The sequence below is a fragment of the Sinocyclocheilus rhinocerous genome, unplaced genomic scaffold (genome assembly GCF_001515625.1).
Source record: "Sinocyclocheilus rhinocerous isolate Xijiao unplaced genomic scaffold, SAMN03320098_v1.1 scaffold3546, whole genome shotgun sequence".
Classification (NCBI taxonomy): Eukaryota; Metazoa; Chordata; class Actinopteri; order Cypriniformes; family Cyprinidae; genus Sinocyclocheilus; species Sinocyclocheilus rhinocerous.
The window spans coordinates 79,628-93,425 of NW_015636527.1; the positions used below are offsets into that span (position 1 = coordinate 79,628).

Sequence of the window (13,798 nt, forward strand, 5' to 3'; positions counted from 1 at the left end):
ATTTCCAGCGATATCGTTGACTTGATTGCAAATGATTGCAAAGATACTATTTAAACTGAACTGATGATGACATCACTGAATTCAATGATGAACTGCCTTTAACTGAAAATTTAGTGTTTACTATTGTCATTTTGCATTATTGACACACTATTTTCCTATTTAATACTGTAAAGTTGCTTTGACACAATCTGTATTGTTAAAAGCGCTATATAAATAAAGGTGACTTGACTTGGCGATCCTGAGTGTATTATATTTTATATAGTTTGATGGTTATGTGGCAAGCCTGAGTATAGTTTTACACATCAGCCCAGTCTATTCTGTGACGTTAGTGATATGCAGAGTTTTTTTTTTTTTTGCACATTAATCTGACAAGAAATGTGGCACACCCAGTTTTTCTGATGCACACCTAGAGTCTCTTTTCTGGCTATGCTAGTGGCATGCGGCCAAACACGAACTGCGTGCTAGACAAGACACAACATACACGGACAGAAGAGTGCATGCACGGCCCGAGCGATCTCGAGACCGCACGCTCTACAGCAAGACATGGAGAGCGAATGTCTGAACCCCGACACGAAACCGAAACTAGAACAAGACATGAGTGCCGGGATCCAAACACCACGCTCCAACAAGAAACAAGGCACACAGACAAAAGAGCGCACGGCTCGAGCACACTTGAGGCTGCGCGCTCACATGAAAACATGGCAGGAGTGTCAGGGTTCTGTCACAAAACTACGAATAAACTAGTCCAAAGTGACATAACCCTGACAGAATAAACTAATTTACTAAAATTAATCATGGGGCTTAACAGTACATTTAAGGTGAAGTGTGTAATTTCTAGGCCAAATGGAAAAAACTAAGAAAAAAAATTTGTTAATTAATATCTATTTATTTTACTAATGGCTGAGCTAAGTTGGGCTGGTTGTGTTTCTTAAACAAAAAGATCAATATTTTGAAAGTGTGCCACAGTGTATTTTAACATCCAGACAGTATACACCTCACCTCTAACTACTCGAGTTTTGAGTAGAAAAAAGGTAATCTACAATTTCCTATACAACATCTATACAATTAAAAAAAAAAAAGTGTTATGTTTTTCGAAGGTTTCTAGCAGACTTTACAATTCTTGCCTTAAAATGTAAGAAACAGTGTGGAAAAGATGTGAGCAAGAAAGAGGCGGGGGAATTAGGGAAGAAAGATTGTCGGAGGAAAACCATGTACTGTACATTGGGGACGAAAGAGGGAGATCCAGTGGGTAGAGAGAGAAGCAGAGATCAAGACTCAGGGAAAGTGAGTGGATAAACGTGAGAGACAGAGATCAAGAGACACAAAGAACAGGAGAGAGAGAGAGCCAGGAATAGAAAGTTGAAGCTGAACTGCTGAGTTTATTCCTGTGGTACTGAGAGCTGGTGAAATACTAGAGCCTGGGCCGTGTGCCTCTGATCAGGGCGGCAGTGAGCACAATTACCTTCTTTTCAAATCCTTCAGTGACACCATGGGAGAAAGGAGGACTTTGAAACTTGAAAGGCAGGGCGCTTGCTTTCAAACCTCAAACGCAAGCAGGAAAGGGCTCTGAAATTTGTTCAGTGCTCCCTATCCACCATTAGCTTGTTTCTTCCTCTCGCCTCCAGGCATTTAAGAGATTTTTGAAGAGATGTTAAGAAATTCAATCACTACAGAGAGAGTGAGGGAGCACAATCATTTTTCCTCTCTCTTCTTCTCTCTTCCCCTCTTTTGCACTGTTTTTTTTTTCCACTGGAGCGTGCTTTCCCCCCAGTCCACAGAGAACGAGCTTGTGTCGAAGTGAATAGACCGGTGAATCTGTGGAGCAATGGTGGAGCCAAAAACACAAAAGGAATAAAAGAATGCTGAGGCAATAAAAGAGAAGGGTTGATGGTCAGGGCCAGGGAAATCCTTCTCATCTGCCTCCTGACATGTGCAATCCCAACATCAGAGCTTCACTGAGCCCAGAGTGCAATAGCACACTCACCTTCATCTAAAAGTCTGCAGGAAACTTTTGAAGTCTGTAAAAATTTGTTTATAAGGAAGCTGCCTAAATGAATTGCTAGAGATCCATCCCCTTTCATTGTCCCTTAGGAAGGAGAAACCACAAATGAGTACTTTAATATCTCAGTTATTTCTTTAATGATATTAAACTGAGAGCAAATGGAGATTTTTTCTTATGTTAAAATCTGCTTTTTAGATTAATCTTTTCCTTAGAAAAGAGCCCTTAAATGTTTCTTCTGTAGCGTTAAAGAAGAGATCTCAGAAATGTCTCAAACTTTGCTCAGATTAGCAAAGATACCAAAGTTTGCAATCAAAATCAAAGATTTCAATATGAACTCAAACCTAAATTAAATTGTTAGAGATCCGTCCATCTTTATAGTCCCGTATGAAGGAAAAAACACAAAAGAGTACGGACATATCTTAGTTGTAACTCCAGGAAGGTTAATGAGCAAAAATAAAATGAGCTTTTCCTGCAATTCCTAATTCTTCTAATTGTTCTACATTTAAAAAAAATCAACAAATATTCTTCTAACAAATGTAAAAAGGGATTTTTAGTAGGAGGAACCAGTTTATTATTTTGAACTGAACAAGAAAACTCGGTAACACTTTATAATAACTGCACGCTATGAATCATTAGTTAAGCATTAGTAAATAGTCATTTCATCATTAATAAAGCATTATCCCTACATTAATAGACATTAGTAAGCAGTTTATAAATACAGCTATAAATGGTTTGTTCTTGATTTATAGGCATATCTATAATGTGTTTTATAATTATATTTTCTTACTTTATTAATGACCAAAATAAGGAAGTAAAGGTCTGACCACCTGTCTTAACGTCAACATGGCAAGCAGCGATAAGGAGATTTCCTACGGTGATCTCAAAGCTCTCTTGGCGAAGGGTTCAGGGCTTGTTGTGGATGTCCGCAGTAAAGATAAGGTAGATAGAGGGCGTATTCCTGGCTCCATCCATATCCCAGTGGAAAATGTAGAAAGTGACATGTCCTTGGACACATCTGAATTCCAGTCCAAGTTTGGCGTAGTTAAGCCGTCTCTGGACAGCTCGGAACTGGTTTTCCACTGTCAGATGGGGAGACACAGAGCTGCTGCCACAGAGAAAGCCAGAGGCCTGGGCTTCAAGAATGCTTATAATTATGCTGGGGGCCACAAGGAATGGTCAGACAAAGGAGGCAAGTGACAATCCTCAGAACTCCTGAAACTTTGAAGATTCCAGCTTAAATCAGGGCCCCCCCCCCAAAAAAAACACACCAAATTATCATTTCTAAATGAAGTATTACATTATTTATAAACCCGTTATTTAGGAGTTGTCAGTGGTTCATAAGATCATTTAGAAAGTGTAAGTAAATGATTAATAAACTTATTAAATAATAAACTTAAGTAATGACATTGAAGAGGTTTATTTTTCATTATAAATCAAGTGTACATTGGTACAGTTTAATTTTTTTAATCTTGAATGTGTTTGTTTCCTTTTTTCTGTTTAGAAGATAACTGAGCCTCTAAATCTCTGTAAAAGCTTTACGAGGAATAAGTAGTCCTCACTTTAGATGAGTTCACAAAAATAGTTATCTGACAATTACTAAATGTTTTATAACTACCTGAATTAATCATGAATTGTAGTAGGAATACCTGTTAATAAAGCATTTATTAACACTATTACTATATGTCAAATAATAAGATATATAAATGTAAGTTTAAATAGTTTATTAATCATTAACTTACACATTCTAAATGATCTTATGAACCACTGACAACTCCTAAATAACGGGTTTATAAATAATGTAATAATTTAGAAATGATAAATTGATCTTTAATAAAGAAAATACAATTATTAAACACATTATAGATATGCTTATAAATGAAGAATAAAACATTTATAACTGTACTTAAAAACTGTTTACTAATGTTTATTAATGTAGGGATAATGCTTTATAAATGATGAATTAATTGTTTACTAATGCTTAACTAATGATCCATAGCGTGCAGTTATTATAAAGTGTTACCGAAAACTCAAAATATGTCGCTAGCAAAAGTTGTTTTGTTACTCAAGTAGATACTCAAGTATTTGTTTATAAAACAAGTTCCCTGCATGCATTGCAGCTTGAAAACATTTTGTGATAATTATTATTAAAATATTATAATTGTTTTAAATTTTACTGGCTTAATTTATGCTGCTGGATCATATGGATCAGAGTTCATATTTTTACTGAATTAACATTTGTTGATCCTCACCATGTTTGAGAATCGTGTGTTGAGGTATATGTGCATGTCATTTCAACTTCTTGATTTAATACATTTGTCTATCAACATAAATGTTTGCCTTTAGTTTTAAGAGGCAGATACTACCCATATTATGTAGTGGGCTTTGAAAACAAGCCATGAAAGAGGATTGCTAAATAATCTTTAGTTGATCTGACAGATCTTTTAAAATTCAATAGACTGCCTTTTATTCATGTAGAAGATCTAGTTTTTAAGTTGTTGGTTGCTAGTTGAGTTAACTTAACAAGTTGACTGTGATAGGTTGCCTTATTTTTTATTGAGTTAAGTCAACTTTTTTTTTTACATAGAAAACGAACCAACGTTTGCAATCAAATTCAAAGTTTTCAATATGAACTCAAAATTTCATGCCAAATTCAAAGACTAAATTATCTGATATAATATCCAAATTCAATGTATAGCTTCATACTCTTACGGTCTGATGTAATGTGGTGTTTTGGGTTGTGTTTCTTGTTCTTGTTTTCATGTCTTTTATTTTTGAGTTGGTCATGGTCCCTGTCAGTGTCATGCTTCCCTTGCCCTCATGTATCTCTGCCTTGTGTATGCTCGTCAAATCTGTTCATGCCTCGTCAAGTCAAGTCAAGTCAAGTCAAGTCAACTCTGTGTATCTTGTTTGGATTATGTTTGGAGTTTGGATCACCTGTAAATAAAACTGCACTTGGGTTCTCACTACGCTCGCCTTCAGTGGACTGAATCGTTACATCTGACAACAGTTGTCTCTTTTGTTTATATTTCTCCTTTTAGGAGAAACATTTGAAAAGAAGCTGATACTTACATAAGTGCATCCACTTAAATGAGTCCTTTACATTTTCTAAGCTTTGAAAAAGAAACCTTTGAACAATGACATTTTTTCAGGGACAGGGAGAACAACAGTGGTAAGAAAATTAAATCTGGCACTGGATTAGAGGATAATAATAAAGAGAAGATGTGGAGTAAATGAAAAGAGATGGAAGGAGAGAGATTATCAGATATGTCACTCTTCTACTGTCTGTGATCCAAGAGGCTATTGACCTTCTGCCTCTGATTGTTTGCAGAGCCACGGTGTTGGGCCTGTGAAAAAGTACATCTCAATTAGCGTAACCCTCTGTTCATGAGGATAACGGGTGGTGTGTCACTTGTGTCACTATTGAACGATAGCCATTGTAAATGCTGAAAGAATTCAGGCTCTAGTAAAAATGAGGGAACAAAAAGCCTTCATGCAGACTGAGAAATTTAAAATTAGCTTTTGACATATTATAAGCTTGTAAACTTACATTAATGTAAAAAGTAAAGTTACACATGTGAAATAGGCATTATATTTAAGTAATTTTTTGTGAGGACTGTTCATTCCCTTACTTTCATACACCCATAATGCAGTATCGTCCTTCAAATCCATGTGTGTGCGTGTGTGTCTGAGGACAGTAACAGAATGATACTTAAATCCCTTTATGTTAATATTGTGGTTTTATGGGAGCAGGCCTATTAATCCTGCTTTAACTATATAAGTGCTATTATTCCTTCAATAAGATCACTGGCTATGCAGTATAGGATTAAAGACTTACTGTATAACGTAACTGATGCTGTAATTTTTCAAGGAATCTTGAATGCTCTTTATCATGATTGTTTGTGAAGTGTATTCTGTGGTGATATGTGGAATACAATCTTTAATCCTCACAGTTTTAATTGTTTTTTTCCTAGCTGCAGCACAGCATGCTGGACCAAACGCTAACTTTAGCTTCAGCGCTATGGGATGTTGGCGTCAGCTGCGTACTTCCACGCCAGAGTTTCAGAGAGATTTTGAAGCAGCTAGAGCAGCTAGAGCAGCACAAGCAAACTGATAAACTCTTCCAAATTGGAGGAGGCTTACAGTTTGAGCTTAATGACCTGAGCCACAACTGTTCTTCCATGCCAAAAAACAAGCACTCCATTCCACCAGCACTCACTGATTCCATTTATTCTGTCAGAGTGGATCTTGCAGGCTTTCTCAAGGCCTGCACTCTTTTTACTTTGCAAATCATATAGTGTCATATGGTCTAGAACAGGGGTAATCAATTAAAGTTCCAAGAAGTCCAATCTCTATATTTCTTTCCCAGCAGAGGTCTGGACAATACTTAGATATAAATAGATATAATATTAATACGAATAGATATAAATTTCCATTTGGGCAGCTTTGCAAAAGAAAAAAAAAAAATCCAAAACAGTCAAAATAAGGACATTAGGCCTGAGAGCCAAAGCAGTGATACACACACACACACACACACACACACACACACAGACACACACAAAAAGCAGTTGAGCCCAATTGGATATGAATATTAAAAGGTAAGACTATGTATGGCAGAAGGCCATATTACTTAGAAAATATACTTTATGGGGGTTCAGGTTTTTCCTCTTGAAGTCTGGACCATTATTATGTTTTGTTAAAATAAGGATCTAATAAAAACAAGCAAACAATGTGCATAATAATAAAAACTCTCAGCATGCTGATTAAAAAGTTTAAATGTAGATGAAAAAAGTCTTGTTTATTGGAACGGTCGGAACTGAATGGCAAAATGGCAAAAACCATTGCCATAAACCCTGAGCGCTTGTGGTGTGTATTGCTCTGTTGTTTTGATGCGCTGTTCACTTTAAACTGTAGAAATGGTGCTACCATTGTTGTGTCCCGTGGTCCGGTTGGAACCAAGCCTGGGTCCGGAACTGGACTGTGGTTCGCTATTTGAGGATGCCTGGTCTAGAAGTTTGTTAAAAAAATGTGTTTTGAGTTTTTAAAATGCTTTCATACAGAAATATGTAAATATCAGCATCTGATGGGCTTGTCTTATTTTTCTCTGCACATGTGACTGAGGTAGTTTATCAAAAAATGACATTTCTTTCATAGATAATTTCATGTCGTAGCAAATTTGTATGATTTTATTTTTGATGTGAAACACAAAAGGAGAAAAGACGCAAAAGCACCATAAAAAGTATACCACTAAAAAAATATTTTAATTGAATTTAATTTATTAAAATAAGCTAAAGCAACATAATTATGTCTCAGTTTAATTTAATTTAATTATGTGCACTGTAACATTGTTTCTTTATTGGCATCTGTGATTCCATGAAGAACCTTTAATATTCATTGAACCTCTCCATTGCAGTTAAGGGTTTGTGTAGTGGAATAAGGTTCTTTAAATTATTAAATGTTCTTCACAATAAGAATTAAATATACAAAGTATTTGTGTTTAGTTTACAAAGTAATTTTATGTCAAAACCCATGTAGGAAAAAAATAGGGTAAATGTCAAGATTTTTAGGGTCAAGGTCTCGTATGATTGAAAAGACGTTGATTGTACTGTGTGCACATTCTGTATGGACTACTTTTATGGAGTTTTTATTTATTTATTTATTTTTGTCAGTCTTCAAGAATTAACTCTCACGTTCCACTAAAAGAAAGTCACACGAGCTTGAAACGACATTAATGTGAGCAAATAATGACATAATTGTCACTGTCCCTTTAAATGACATCATTGGTGACCTCATTGATCCCTACAGCTGCAGTTATGAACTGAACTCCTTAAGATTAAAAAGCATTGAGTGATGTTATTCAGCAGTGAAAGTGTATGGAGTGGTAGAGGATTTTTCCAAAGCACTGAATTATTGGCTGCTTAACTCCTTTTTCTAGCCTGAGAGGTCCTAGTTTGGGTCAGATTATGGGTTGTGTGTCTTCAACAAAGATCAAACACTAAACCCTGTAAACCCTGCAAAGCCCTGTAAACTTGCTTCTCTCTGCCCCATTTTTGACCACTGGAGACTCTGTCCCTGTGGGGTACAAGTCCAACTTTGCCCGCCAGAACAAATTACTTGCAGACAGAGAAATAGGGAAAGTACTTCTCTTTCTCTGTGTGTGTGTGTGTGTGTGTGTGTAGGAGAGCGGCGAGGACAGCATTAAAAGACTGGTAGAGGGAAGGAGAGAAGGAAAGAGAAAGAGAGAGAAGGTGGATAGCTTGTGGGTGTTGATACTACCCATGAGGCCATTTAATGGGCAATTTGGAATGCAGGGAATAGACTCAGCTGCCCTCTCAATGGGATTCTGTGTCTTTGAAAAAAGAGAGAGAAAGAGAGCAAGCTTGTGGGAAATCCTTGCCTGACTGCTGCTGTGATGTTGAATGTTGGCCTGTTTTATTTCACAGAATGTGGCAAGCACAGACACAGAGACACTCCATTGCTTTTGTGTGAAGCTGTGAACCTGCACATTTGCCTGGAAGAGGCCAAGCCCTGGAGGCTTTGCAAACAAAACCCATAAAGAGCTCCCTAAAACACACGTTAGCAGACTTAGCGTGACCAGACTTGTTCGGCATTTATTGCCTCTGTCTGTGGGTCTGTCTACCTATGAGTCTCTGTGTATTTGTGTTTGTCTGTCTGTAGGTTTGTTTGGACCTGTCTTATGAATTGTCCTATTGCAGTACTATCTACAAGGTTAGTTTTTTATATAACAGTGACAGATATTATGGCTAAGGTCTGACAACAAGTTTATATATAGTATATATATAATCACAAATTGCCAAAAAGGTCATGTCCGTTAATTGGTGAAACAGTGTAAACCCTGAAGAACATTCAGTTATTGAAACTGATACATCTTCTTCTGGAAATTTTGAATTTACAGTGCGTGCATAATTATTAGGCACATTGATATTCTGATCATATTTTTTCCAAGCACATTTTACCAGAGGCGGACAGTAACTAAGTACATTTACTTGAGTATTGTACTTAAGTACACTTTTTGAGTATCTGTACTTTACTTGAGTATTATTTTTTCTGGGAACTTATGACTTTAACTTCACTACATTTGAAAGACAAATATTGTACTTTTCACTCCACTACATTTCTATCAAGGTCCACGAAGTAGAAAGTCGTTACTCTGCTTTGAAAGTCAGTGGGTGATTTTTTTCTTCTCTAAAACGTGACTTTCTTTTTTTCAGACAGTTTATCAGTAATCACTCTTGTAGGACTACATTAAAAATGGTCCTCGTTTCCTGTTTACACTTAAGGCCCTTGGGGTCAATATGAATGGAGTAATGTTTGACCAGCAGTATCTGTACTTTCACTCAAGTAATGGAGTTGAGTACTTTGTCCGCCTCTGCATTTTACCAATTCCAAACCACATCAATCTTAATAACTACTATTAATTTTGTATTTGATCATTAATAAGTGCTATATAATTGTCCATGAAGGCTGGAAGTGAAAAAGTCCTTATATTCAGGTGTGCATAATTATTAGGCAGGTTTTCTTTTACAGATAAAATGAACCAAAAAAGAGATTTAACTCAGACTAAAAGTCAACAATTATTAAATGCCAATGAGAAGGATGCAATACTAATGCAATACTAGAATTTGAAAAGTTAATGCATGAGCATTGGACAGCAAAATGCTCATTGGGTCAGCTGGGTCAGAAACAAAAAATGGTGGAGAAGAAAAGAGACATGTTAACTGGAAAATAATTAAGAATTTAATTACTCACTTAATAAGAATAACATGCTGAAGTGTTGTGAAATACATGAAGACTGATTTTTTATAGGCTTTATGGACAGATAAGTTGAGAGTGACTCTTGAAGGACCAGCATTACATTCTCTTGTACCACTCTTTCAAGAATTTATCTTCCAGAATCTGGCTGGAAGACTAAATAGTTCCTGATGGTTTCACACTTAATTCTTCACCTTAATTTTTAATATTTTTGCAGTTAAAATGTCTCTTTTCTTCTCCACCTGTTTTTTTTTCTAACCCTGCTGACCCAATGAGCTTTTCGCTGTCCAATGGTTATGCCTTAACCCCCATTTGTGAAGAAAGAATATCAATGTGCCGAATAATTATGCACGCATTGTAATTGAATTATTGAATTATTTTAATATATTGCCACTGCCAGTTTATGTAAATAAGGTTTCAAAATAAGCAGCTTTAAATATTGTGTTTGGGGGGCCAATTGGTTGAGAAGTCAAAAAGTTTGAGAACTGCTGATTTAGGCCATAACTAGATTGTGCTGTAAGATGATATAACTCAAAATTGATCAAATTATCTATAACTGCTTAAAATGAGTTGTTTAATTTAAATAGATTTTTTCTTTTTTGTCACAGGCATGTATGTCATGAGCACACATCAACAACACATTATTTCATGTCCTCTTTGTACTCTGTACATTTCAAAATGCAAAATTAACAATATATATAATAATAATAAAAAATATATCAATAAAATAAAAAAAGTAATACAAATGAACTAATATTCTTTCTTTTTATTTCTCTCTTATTTAGAGGATGACAGTTCAGGTTCCCCGTATCATCGTGAGAGGTGTAATGCCATCAGTGGGCAGGCCATGGTTCTGGGCGTATCAGGAAAACTGAGTGAGGAACCATTCACCTCTACAGAAGACCGCCCCCCATTAGTGAAGAAAGAGCTTCACAGCTCTCTGCCCCACCTGGTGGACCACACCCTGCCCTATCGGGGGACACTGTTCGCCATGGACCCTCACAATGGATACCTGGACCCTCACTATAGTGAGTTACTACTTTGTCATGTTCTTTGGCCATATCGGGACAAACACCTACTCACTAATTTTTTGGTTCCAATTTATCTATACATTGTTGTATTTTTATCCTAAAATATTTTTTTTATCCTAAAGGCATAGTCCACCCAAAATATGTGAAATAAAAAAAATTATGTTTAGGAGAATGTCCTATCTGCTTTCTATGTAACAAATAATAGACAGCGACAAGAAAGTTATATACATGAAATGTGTGTGAGGAACAAAGTGAAATTTGATTTGTTACTTACTGAAAATCTTCTGCCTCCTGCTTTACATTTTTGGGTAAGCCTATTCATATAGAATTTATGCTGTCTCAGTAATGTGTTTTGCATAAGAGAGTCACCATGAACACCAAGTCCCTATAGACTGTAAATATTGTTGGTACATACAACTCAAGGACGAATGTTTGGCGCAGAGCTAGCACACTAACTTTTCTCCTCTGTGAGGCGAAAGGCAAAGCTGCTAACGGATTGATTGGGCCTGACAGTTGACTAGTTGCCCTTTCTTTCTCATTCGCTCTTGCTTGCCTTTTAATTTTTTTCAGAGGGGAAGTTAGTATGGGGGACGATCTTCTCTGCTCCCTAATTCCCTCATTAGGGGCAGAGTGTAAGCACACAACTCTAGTCTCACTCATCAGCGGCATGATCAAAGCACCACAGAGAGGAAAGCAGTCAACCCCACCCCCCTGTTCTTTTCCATATTCTCTCTTTCTCTTGTTTGGCCTACCATTCTCCCCCATCATTTTTATAATAATCATGAGAGACTCTTAGCAAGAGAGTGAGAACTTGTGAATGGACAGGATATGGTAAAGGAGAGAAATAAAGAGAGAGAGAGAGAGAGAGAGAGACAGATGAGGCTAGTCAAAGCCTTTTAAGAGGTTCATTTTGCAGACCACCATTGCCTGACCATCACCTATGGACGAGGATTCAATGTGATGGCTTGTTTATTTTCGATAAATTGGCTTTGAATTGTGTTTGACGGTGTAGTTTTAATCTATAGCACTTAATGAAATGCCCTTACCTTTGTTCTCTCTCACAAAACCATTTACTGTATCACAGTTTGTTTAAACCACTTCATTAGCAGCCCTGTGCTTCGTTGGTCTAGTTTTGGTCCGTCCGTCTTAATGCACAAAGGTCAACTACAATCTAACCCATCAGACCACATATTGACTAATAAAAGCCTGACCACCTCAGCAAATCTGCCACTTTATTTTTACAGAAAAACTGAGAAATAGGCAGAGAGTGTTTTAATGCGGGAGGCAGTGTCAGAGGAGAGGGAAGGTATGGATAGTGTTGATAAAGCAAAGACCTCTGAAACAGTCCCATAAATCTCCAATCTCCACTCTTTTCTTGTGATGAAGCAACATCTATCTATCTATCTATCTATCTATCTATATCTATATCTATCTATATATATATAATCTATCTATCTATCTATAAAAAAAAAAAACTAAGGACAATTTGAAAATATTCATATTCAACATTATGCTTTTAAGCATTCATGTAACTGATTTAAAAGAGAAATAAAAAAGGGGGAAAAAATGAAGGGAGATCAAGAAAAAAGAGTGAAGGGAAAAGAGAGAGTTATAATATGGGAGAGCGACAGACTGAAGGAGCAATGCAAGAAAGAACAAAAGTGAAAGAGGGGTGTTCCGGGTGGCTGGAGCCTGTAGGGGGAGGCTGGGGTGGAGGGTGCGGGGTGAAAGGGTGGTGGGGGTCAGAGGTCAGGTGGAGAAGGCAGACATTGAAACAGAGGTTCAAAAACAGCATGATAAGTCAAAGGGGCCTCTTAGTCTGTCCATTCTCTCTGCATGGATGATCACCAGGGCAACAATGAACTGTTGAGTGGAGAAAGTTGATGATGGATTGAATTCTGGAAGGAGTGGGAGGCGCTCTCCTCATCTCACTGACCAGGAGGAAATTCTTTCTTGAGAGATATTTCACAGAAATGCAGAACAGAGTGAACATGTCTCAAAGTTCTTTAAAACTAGTTACCTACAGCTTCATAATTTGTGTATACCATTACTTATTTTTTTCTCACAATAAGAGAATAAGAGATAACATGTAAACGTTTTTATTTTCTTGTAAACCCCTGTTTTTTTTATGTAAGTTTTTTGTTGTTGTTGTGACATTTGAAACCCATTTTGTCTAGACTGAGAAAAATGTCTGATGTAGTTCTGTGAGTGAATAAAGGACTCAGTGTACTTTGTGGATCATAGATGTGGTGTACACTCCTCACCAGAGGGGATTATGAGAGGCCAGGACCCTTTAACTAACCCTCCCAAGCCCTATCACCCATCAGCTCTTTAAAACCCACGCTGGCGCTATTCACTCATTTCCACAGGCTTTGAGGTGTGAAAAAACTTGACCCCCATACACATACACACACTCATGTGCTACAGAGCCTCCCTGCCTTTCTCTTTCCCTTTGGAGATCCATCAGCTCGTAAATGCGTCCCAGGTGTGCGCTAGTGTAAGTGTGAGCCCACGTTTGTGTGTGTGAGTGTGTGATGGAGAGCGAGTCGGGCTCTTTGTGCTGTGTATGCACTAGTACTAGAGGCAGGTAAAGCATGATTACTCTTCCTATGGCGTGTGGCAAGGCCTAATTCGCCTAAATGAGCCTCCACCTGCCGCCTCTGCACACCTGGTCACCACGGCAACACACAGTGGGGCACCCTGGGAGTGGGTGTCAGGAGCAAAGCGCCAAATGACAAGCGCCAGATGGGGGGGGGAAGGTACGGATAGTGTAGATACAGCAAGAACCTCTGAGAAAGTCCCACAAATCTCCTATCTATTCCTTTGATGAATCAAGGCGCTAATACTAAATTTACACAAACTCCTCACACCCACTGCATAAGTGCATGAAGGCCTGACGCGTTTAGAATAAGGAATGCACAGGATAAATAGCCTTCTTTGTGAGCGTTAGACGAAGCATTAGCATTAGCCTTCGTTCCTGAGCCTTATCCTCTTT

At 37.4% G+C, this 13,798-nt stretch overlaps 1 protein-coding gene and 1 pseudogene across 1 annotated transcript in view; both read left to right on the top strand.

Moving 5' to 3' along the window:
* Positions 1 to 13,798, top strand: part of LOC107747788 (transcriptional activator GLI3-like) — a 264,979-nt gene that overhangs the window by 78,016 nt on the left and 173,165 nt on the right. Inside the window, exon 3 of the mRNA XM_016562379.1 lies at positions 10,558 to 10,800. Coding sequence (XP_016417865.1) covers positions 10,558 to 10,800 — 243 coding nt within the window. The remainder of the gene's footprint in view (positions 1 to 10,557; positions 10,801 to 13,798) is intronic.
* On the top strand, positions 2,836 to 3,241 carry LOC107747789 (thiosulfate sulfurtransferase/rhodanese-like domain-containing protein 1 pseudogene; annotated as a pseudogene).